Below are 9,704 nucleotides of genomic sequence, written 5' to 3'. Positions count from 1 at the left end.
AATCTTAGTATGCGTTGGATGGCCGTTAATTCGGTAACCCGCACTGAGAGCAATCTCTTTGTTTTAACACTTGTTCAGTTGGTTCCTATCTTAAGCTTGGTGTGACAGTATTATGTGGGGATTTTGGTCAGTATTATGTTTTCTTCCTCTTTGTTTGCTGTGTGAGGATTTTGTTGTTGCACGGTTATCTCTTAATCAATCAACAAGCTTACTGCTGCAAACATAATGAACAAGTGAATTTTAGTGCGATTTGTTTTTAATGTCTTGGTTGATTAGACAGATTATGCTAATTTGTTTGTTCATCCTCTAAACATTGTTTATCCAATATAATATTAAATTCTCTCATTCCATTTGCTTAGGGTTTGTTTGCGGTTGTTGTGATTTATTTGTAGAGTCTAGTTGATAAGAGGAATATTTGTCATTCCTAGTGTGATTTTTGTTGTTACATATCCTAAGAAGATGCTACCAACTAACAATTGCATCTAAAAATAGAAATTAATAAGCATTTTTAAAAAGCCACCGCAATATTCGGTTGTGTAGTCCCGTCTGCTACAAGCCTTCCCTTGTACCACCCTACCATTCAACAAGTAAATTGACCACTATGTCTAGATTGGTATCTTGAGCGAGATTGGTATCTGCTCGATCTCCTACTCTCTAACGAGGGAGTACGAGAGAGCAGGAGATCGACCGGAGATGTAGAACAGTGGGGAAAAGGCCATGGGTTGTCACGCTGGCGAGGACTCCAAGGATCTTTTAGGATTGAGTAGAGAAGACAACGACGTAGCGAATCTTTTAGGATCTGTCAAAATGTCATCAAAATTTATCAGCAATTTGTTTAAAACACATAGATTGATTCCTTTTCTTTCTTCTAAAATAATATTATTGCATCTTGCTTCACAATGGTATCTTTCTAGGTAATAATAATCCAGTGGTCAAGTAAGTACCATGAGGCATAAGAGGATAGTTACCCCTAAGAAACCAGAAGCAAGCAGAAGGTCGGATTCGAGCTCAAGCCCGCTCGTAATAGAGGACGCCCCGGTACAGAGGATGATCCCAATAGAGGGCTCCCCAGTACAAAGGCCGCTCCCAATAGAGGATGCCCCGGCACAAGATGGGGCGGATGCAAGCAGGAGGTCGGATAGGAGCCTAAGCTCGCACCAGCCGTCCTCCGAGGGCAGTGAAAGCTCGGGCTCGTATCACAGCTCGAGCCCTGTTCCTTGCGATAGGGAGATCCGATGTCGAGAAAGTGACAACGACTACGACCCTGCCGAAGAGGTATTTAGTTGAGTCAATGCATTTTATACTTCTTAAATGGAGGAATATTTTTTTGTTTATGTGAACTCTCCTTTTTTTTCTCTCTATAGGGTGAGGGAGCAAAGATCTTCATGTCGATCATCTGTGCCACAACATTCTGCGCCACAACCTTCCGCTCCCTCTATGCCCGAAACTTCGGGTCCCTCTGGGGGTACGCTGAAACGAAGACGGGACGAGTGTAGTAGAAATAAGTTGTCGTCTGGCATTTATACAATTACACAGGTCGGTGTTTAAGGAGAGCCTGTTGCACCTAGTGAGGCATGCGCCAAATTCTGCAACAGTTGTGGATTTCTTGTCAAGGAGTATGTCCCAATTATTATAACTGATTGGCAGTTGCTGCCGGATGAAACGAAGGAGTTCCTGTAGGTAACATTGCAAAGAACCATCCGATTCCCCTCGGGAACAGAGGAAGTAGCCAAACAGAATGCATTGAAAACTATGGGAAAGAGCTTCTGAGGCTGGAAGAGTGAGCTAAATAAGGACTTCGTGAAGAAGAACTTGGTACCCTTTAATAAATACGGAAAGATTACGCCAGACCAATGGATAGAGTTTGTTAGGCAGAAGACCACACCTGATGCCATCAAACTAAGTGAATTGTTCAAGTACCTTGCGAAGAAGAACAAGCACCACCATCACCTGGGATCGTCTAGGTACGCCCCCAAAATTTCTGAGTTGAGGAGGCAAGAAGAAGAGGCTGCCCAGGCTGGGAAACCCAACCCTTTGGAAAATTATGACGAGCGAAGTAGGAACTGGGTCTACGCTCGGTCACAACGAATCGAGTCTGGGGACTTAGCCTTCCAAAGCCCTGAGACCATAGAGGTGACCCAGACCATTCAAGGGATTGGTAAAGAAGGGTATCTAGAGCCGGACAGGGAGAATGGCCTGCTTACCAAGGCCCTGGGGAACAAGGAACACCCGGGTCGCACTCGAGGCATCGGATCAAAAGTGGGCTGGAAGCATGGGTTCCCAGATGCTGCGAGCCAATACAAGACCCGCAATAGATATAAGAAGACCCTAGCGAAAGAGATACAAGAACAGGTTAAGTTCCAGTTCATGAAGATGTGGAATGAAAAGGAGAAGGAAAAGACGACATTAATGATGATAGAGCAACCAACAAGCCCAGGCTTTCGGAGCAGCGTCGGGTCCACGCAGGTCGATAACCAGAGATATCCTGTGGACGATATCACAGAGGCTACCCCTTGCATGCTACATGTTCTTGTTGGCAGGGGAGACTTCACTATCAAGGCTGCCACGGGCCAGGCCATTCCAGGCCGTGTGTTTCACAATCAAGATATTCCGGCCGGTTACAGCAGGGTACAAGTGGACTCGGTATAGCCACTTTTCATGAAGTACAAGCTTAACATCAGCACACCTGATGGTATCGAGATTCTTGATAAGGCTGTTGGCAACTTCATTGTATGGCTTAGACGGGATATCATCTTTAGCCGTCTGAAGTCACAATCGCCAGCGTCACGGCTGCCCCCGCGTCCAGCATGTCTACCTCAGGCTCCTCCGCCCCAGAGACAAGCCTCGCCGCCTCAGGCACCTCCAGCCCAGAGCCAAGCCTCTCCGCCTCAGGCACCTTCGCCCCCGCGCCCAGTATCTACGCCTCAGGCATCTTTGCCTCCACCGCCCGCGACTCTGGCACCTCCGCCTCCAGCGTCTACGCCTCCGCCACATTCACCTGAGCATCAGAGAGTCCCTGTCATGGTTACCCCATACGAAAAGACTCTACCATCTCCGGTGAAGAGGTGGCTTTTGTCCTCATCAAAATCAAAGGCATAATCCGCTCAGAAATCTCCAGCGAAGGGCGATCTCGTGAAAGAGACCGGCAAAACATTAAGTACCTCTCAGTTGGATTTCTTTCCTACACCAGATGTTCCTGAGAAATATGAGCATGGCAAGCCATTTCTGCCATTGCTTCAACTCCAAGAAGGTCCATGGGAGATGAGGAGATTCCACGAATGGTACATGAGGGCATGTCGCACGAGGTTCTCCACAATCACTGCTTCTGTCCCCGCTAACATTTATCTAAGCAGAAACTCCTACCTCATGGTGGATTTAAAGGATATGCACGCTTTGTTCCGCCGCGACAAACTCTACGTCAATCTCATAAGTGTGTGGTGCCTGTAAGTGCCTACAATCTACCCTTACATTCATATATCTACCAATGTATTCTATAGAAGCTAATGACTAGTGACTTGTTATGTAGGATGCAATTTAACAATGCGGAAAAGTTGAAGGCACCCGTCAGATTCATTAATGAGCAACGAATTTTCCAGTCTAACATGGTCGTGAACTTGAGGACTGATGACCCCAAGATTAAGGGGAAGAGTAACAAGGAGAAATCAAGGGTCATAAGAGAAATGACCAAAATACGCAGGCTTGAAATGTCAACATATATAGGAAGAGCTGTGCTAGAAATGCAGGACAAGGACTACATCTTGGCTCCCTACAACATTAAGTAAGTGTGATACGTCATAAACCTAACATAAGTATTCAACTTAATTGATCGATCAAGAATCTAACATAACTATATTTGTATAATGCTGATGTCGAAGTCGAGCAAAATTGTGGTCCTTGACTCAGCTAATCTACAACAAAAATTCTACCAAGATTTCATTGATGTTATACAGAGGTAAAGGAAATCTCCATACATAAAGTTCTTATAAATCATTTATGAATTGACAATTACTTATTGGCATTCGAATAGGACCTACAAGTGGTACGTAACGAAAGGTGGGATACACGATACGGCCAAGCTGAATGCGATGACGGTCCGTATACACTTTCCGGTAATAACACACTTCTAATGCTTGTATCTCACTATTTATAACAAAGAGTCTTATTGAACTAATGAATACGTTGCGTTTTTATTTGAAGTGCCACAAGCAAGGTTTCGATAGTGTTCTTTGTGGATACTATGTTTGCCAATTTCTTAGGGTAAACGGAAGGTACACAACGAACCCTGAGGACGTAAGTCATCATTGTGCCTGCATATTTTTATTTGGTTATATTTTTGTTGTCAGTAGTGTTTTAACTCTTTTAGTTGTGTTTTCATTCCAGGCATGGATGATCCAATGTACCAACCTCTCTCTTACAGATAAAGATATCCAAAACGTCCAACGTGACATGTGCCGGTTTATTATGCACGAAGTCATCCATAGGAGTGGCAAATTCTTTGATCTTGGAGGCGAATTAGCTAGCCATCGGAGGCTTCGTAAGTGGGAGAAGAAAGACTCTTAGCAATATAGGCTTATGATGTAAAAATACTTGTGAATATTATTGTACTTGTGTTAAATATTAAAATATGTAATGCTATTGAAATCTATAATGTTAAAAATCTGTATTGAAACTATGTGAAATCTGGAGAGAATAAAATATATGCTTATTTTTTTTTAAGAAATACATATCACAAGCGGGTCCTTATGTCACCCGCCTGTGGAAATCTTTAGTGGGCCGCCTGTGGAAAAGGTTTTCACAGTCGGTTCCGTAAGATGACCGCTTGTGGAAAACCATTTCCACAGGCGGTTATCTTGAGGAACCGCCTGTGAAAACTATTTCCACAGGCGGTTATCTTGAGGAATCGCCTGTGTAAATACATTTTCACATGCGGTTCTTTAAGATAACCGCCTTTGTAAATTGTTTTCCACAGACGATCTGTTTTGCGCTTGTGGAAATCATTCATTTCCACAGGCCTTCGATCCCAAGCGGATTGGCTAAACACATGTGAAAATAGGTTATGATCCGTCTCTAAAAATTACTGTCATAGTAGTGGGAGCAATAAAGTATTCAATCGTAAGGTAACCTTGGCCGGTGAATTGAGCAAGGCTATCCGGGATGAGGGACGGTGCTAGGTGCAAGCCGGCAACATGAGACTTCTGGAGCTCCTATAGCAACCTTAGTCCCCAAGTAGTGCAATTCAGCTATGTTGTTCTTGCTGCCACTGCTTTTTTCTTTTCTCTTTGGGTAGGTCGTGTTTGTGTCACCGTATAATCCACCTATGATGTAATCAACTGCTCCAGCTCGCCTAGGTGCAGTGTTGCGGTCACGTGTAAGTTCAGTCTCCTCTTAACGAAACAACGTGCTCAGACGCGTTTTTTTTTTAAAAAAACATATAGGGTGGGGCAAGCCACCTCTGGCAGGCTTTGATGTTATTCGCTGTAGTTATTTCGTTCCTAGCTTGTTCCTGTCCAACATATACATTGTACTTGTGCTCAACAGTAAGCATGCTTGTTGTTTTAGTTAGGGTTTTGGATTTGATTACAATGGTATAATTGTAAGTGTAAATTATTTTATATAATTGTAAGTGTGATTTCAAATCACTCTTGTTTCCCTCATATTTTATGAGATTTTCTTCGAGTTTTGCAAATTTACAAAGACGGTGCTGGGCGTGACATTCTGTTTGAAGTCGCACCCTACTTTTTCCCCTGATAGGATCAGTACTCTGGTCATGCAACGTGGCCTGAGTTCTTTCGTTGCCACAGTAACGAAGTGCACGACCTCCGTCCACTGGATAGATCCACCTCTCTCCATTTCTCCAGCACCCGTACTATATAATCCTCGCTTAGCACAATAGATTCTGTAGCAAATTAAGCTGGCTACAATGGGGAATAGTGAGCAGGACCACCACCCTTCCGCCTTGGCCGAGCCGGAGGAGCCGCCCGGCTTCTTCCTCTGCACGTACTGCGACCGAAAGTTCTACACCTTCCAGGCGCTCGGCGGTCACCAGAACGCGCACAAGTACGAGCGCACCCTCGCCAAGCGCCGCCGGGAGATTTCCGCTGCCATGCGAGAGCACGGGGCGTCCGTGGCCGGTGCCGACCAGGTCGTCGATGCTTCTGGAGCTGAGCCTGAGCCTAAGAGGTCGAGGCCGCTGGATGCGCAGCATGTTGTTCCGGTGCCCGGGAACGACGTCGAGCGCACCGACGAGCTGGACTTGTCCCTCAGGCTATGATTGGCTTCTCCTGCACCAAGTACCTCTTCTCTTTGCCATTGCCTGTTTTCTAATTTGATTGGTATCTCCTGCACCTTTAATTCGATCCTCAGTGCCTTTAGCTTGTATAGCTGATGAATCTGTTGATGAAATTTCTTGGCAAGGACAATGAGTCGATCTATTCCAGAGTGTTTCAGTTCTTCTCTCTTATTTGTTCTCAGTTTAGCTATTAATTTTACCACCCATCTTCAGTTGAAATATTTTTAGAGGGGCTTCTTTTCTTTTCTTTTCTTTTGACTTGGAGCTTCTTCAAGTGATTCAATAGTGTATATTCCATGTGAGACTTTGCTCACTTGATGACCAAGTACTAACTCTTCCAATTCTATATACCGAACTACTTGCTATCTAGGAGAAAGTGTAATTTATATATAGTAGTGGATTAATCTTGTTTGCCGCAATTATCATCAAGGCATCACTGATTAATCACTTGCTTTCTCTTGCCATGGTCAAATGCACGACATACACGCCTGGCCCTGCGTACATTGGCAACATTTCCACATTCTTTAGATATCGATGCTACTACCTGGTACCGCCCTATCTTTACTTGATCAAGCTGCAGAGTCATCGCTGATGAAAGGTGACAAACATATCTCAAAGATTTTTATTCCACTAGTGTGCGGAGAAGAACGAATAATGCTATTCTTGTATAAGTAAAGTATTTAAATTCAAATCAGTTATGATTGTGTCTAGAATTTCCTGCTAATGGAAAATCATTCTAATCTTCTTGATGCATAGGTTCTGAAATGGCAGGCCAACATACTATGTGGAATCTCAAATACTAGTAGTAAATAATTTATAGCGTTGACCAACATCATCTATAGATAACTCAATAAATTAAACTACCTCTCCAATGCATATGCACTATAGACAAGGAATAAAATTCGATATTTTTCTGCCGTTTAGCTCAGAAAAAGTAAACCAATTATATTATCCATATTAGCTTCTACTAGAGATCTAAGTTGAGTTCAAAGTTATTCAAGCGATATTTGAGTTTAGCTCACGGATCATGGAAATATCTAACTGCTCAGTAAATGAAAGGGTGAAATGAGTTTTTCATGAAGTACAAAATTTCAGGCTTATCATTCAGGCTAAAAGAATTTAGAAAAATTGGTGGCATTCAAGGCACAATCAGCAACATTGCATGGTCTATTTAACTAGTTTAGAGAAAAGGAAACATTTGTCAGTAGGTACTGGAAAGGCCTATACCAAATCCGCTTTCTTAAAAATATGTAATCTTACATCTCTTACAATTATTGCCTGAATGTGATTTGATTTCTGTTGAGATACAACTAAGTTAAATCAGAGTTCCATCTTTAAGAATGAGGAACTGAAATTGGGAATACATGTAGATTTTCAGCTAGCTTCTTAGTTGATTTTAGACAATTAATTATAGTCCATTGACAGTTGGAGAAGAAGTTTAGAGACAGTGAGAGGATTGATATAGTAGCACAAATATGTTGTTGCGTATACTCGCTGTCTATATGCACCTACTGCTACAGGAGAGCTCATTCTTGAGAGTTCATTTTGTTTATTTGTAAATGTAGGATCGACATGGTGAATCAAAGTAATATACCATTGAGGATACATGTAATAATAAATCAAAAGGAATTGTGTTTCTATTTCCAATAATAGTAATAGGATTATAATCACAGACCAAAACCAAAAGCATACATTAAATAGAATTCCTCGTTATACAAACAATATCGTTGGAAATTTGGATTTGTCTATGTGAAAACGGCGTATCTGCATAACAAATCAGAATACAAATAAATGTACATGCACAAGAGAAGGAAAGGGAAGTATAAAATGACGGCCGATCTACTCTATGGGCACCATTACAGATGATAGCTGATGAAGTTTCAAATATGTACACACTACTATTCTTTTAAGAGTGAAATATAATGGCAGTCATTAAATAACTTATTCAAGAGTGTCACTTAGAAGCATGAACTCTCAAAATGCATCTTCATGCCCCAAAGTTGTTAAGAAGTTAACTTGAGTTCCAACCCTTCCTAATCGCCTGCTTATGTTGCCTGCTGGCAGCAGGGTTTCTTGATGACTGTGTGTCCGGTTTCTTGAGTACCTGATATTGGCAGCTCGAAAATGGTGCCCAATCTAGCGGCTGGCTCAACGGATCGATCTGACCTCCAGCGGGCCGTAGAGGCCGGATCTTACCCCAACTGATCACGTCGTTGGATGGAGGCATTGGAGATGGTCCTGGAGCCACCTCTAGGGGTCGCTGGCGACCAGATTTGTCCACGGTCCGAGTTGCTCCATTTATCTGTCAGCGCTCACCGTTCTCTAACGCCCTCGTGTAGGGGAGGGAGGTAGGCGAAAGAGAGGAGAGGCATGTCTAGCCAGAAATCAGAATGCCATATAGGCAGCTAGATACTAATTAGGGAGTTTAGGCCTCAAGGGATCTACCTAATAAGTTTAGGGGTATGAAACTGTTTTTAGAGTTTATGGACCTAACTACGTACACTCCTGAACAACAAGTTCAAGGACCGGCCGCCAATGTTTTTTTTTACTCTTATTACATAGGGTTGCTTGGTTTCAAGAAGCTATTGCTAAGAAATGGATGAAAAGAATGAAAGGGTATATGCTCATCCCTAAGGATGCTTAATATCTTGGTGTAGTAAGAAAGAACATTGTTAGCGTTACTCAGGGGAACCCATTTGAGGATATGGCTTTATAAAACTTTTAGGAGCATAATGGTACAGTCCGTCTTACTATATCCTATTCGTGATCCATGTCACCCTCACTTCATGTTCCCTAGGAGCGGAGCCAGTGGAGGCCAAACTGCGTTATCCCAGGCTAATGCATGAATGACCTATTATCCCTCCACAGCTGACTACCAGAATCTGGAGAAAAGAAGAGCAGATCTTTAGCTGCTATTTTCCTAGTAGAGTCCATAACATAATTATATTCTGCTCATTCTATTTTCTTAGGGGGGTAATTAACTAAATATTCGTTCTAATAGAATATTTTGTGACCCAATTGTTTACATTGTAATATTCTAATGCTTTGGTCATTGCACGCAAGTAATTATTCAAAGTCTTTTTTCTTAGTTTATCATTTGTGTACTATTTGATCGCCAGTGATCAATTGGCACCTCTTGATTTTGCCATTTTGCCTCACATTCTTCTACTGCTCACCCATGGTTGCTACCGATGTTCGTGCTCTTGGACCACAACCTTCTCCCGTTGCTACCGATATTAGTCCGGGAGGGTTGACCTCTTAGTAGCAATTTCCATATTGGTCGTTGAGAATGGCAGGAAGCAGGGTTGTATGAGCTTACGGAATTCATAAAAAGGTGCAAGGTAGGGTTCATGTTTTCAGTAAAAAAAAAATCAGCGATTTTTTGGGTGTATCGGACCCCCCCCCCCATCCCCAC

The 9,704-nt window shown here is 42.7% G+C and overlaps 1 protein-coding gene across 1 annotated transcript; it reads left to right on the top strand.

The window, feature by feature from the left end:
- Window positions 1–5,920: 5,920 nt before the first annotated feature.
- On the top strand, window positions 5,921–6,271 carry LOC133910585 (zinc finger protein 2-like). The gene has a single exon (XM_062352929.1). The coding sequence runs from the start codon at window positions 5,921–5,923 to the stop codon at window positions 6,269–6,271; it is 351 nt and encodes a 116-aa protein (XP_062208913.1).
- The last annotated feature ends 3,433 nt before the right edge of the window (window positions 6,272–9,704 follow it).

This window comes from Phragmites australis, chromosome 3, assembly GCF_958298935.1.
Source record: "Phragmites australis chromosome 3, lpPhrAust1.1, whole genome shotgun sequence".
Classification (NCBI taxonomy): domain Eukaryota; kingdom Viridiplantae; phylum Streptophyta; class Magnoliopsida; order Poales; family Poaceae; genus Phragmites; species Phragmites australis.
Note: the sequence above shows the minus strand (reverse complement) of the source record. Positions and strands in the feature narration are given on the sequence as shown.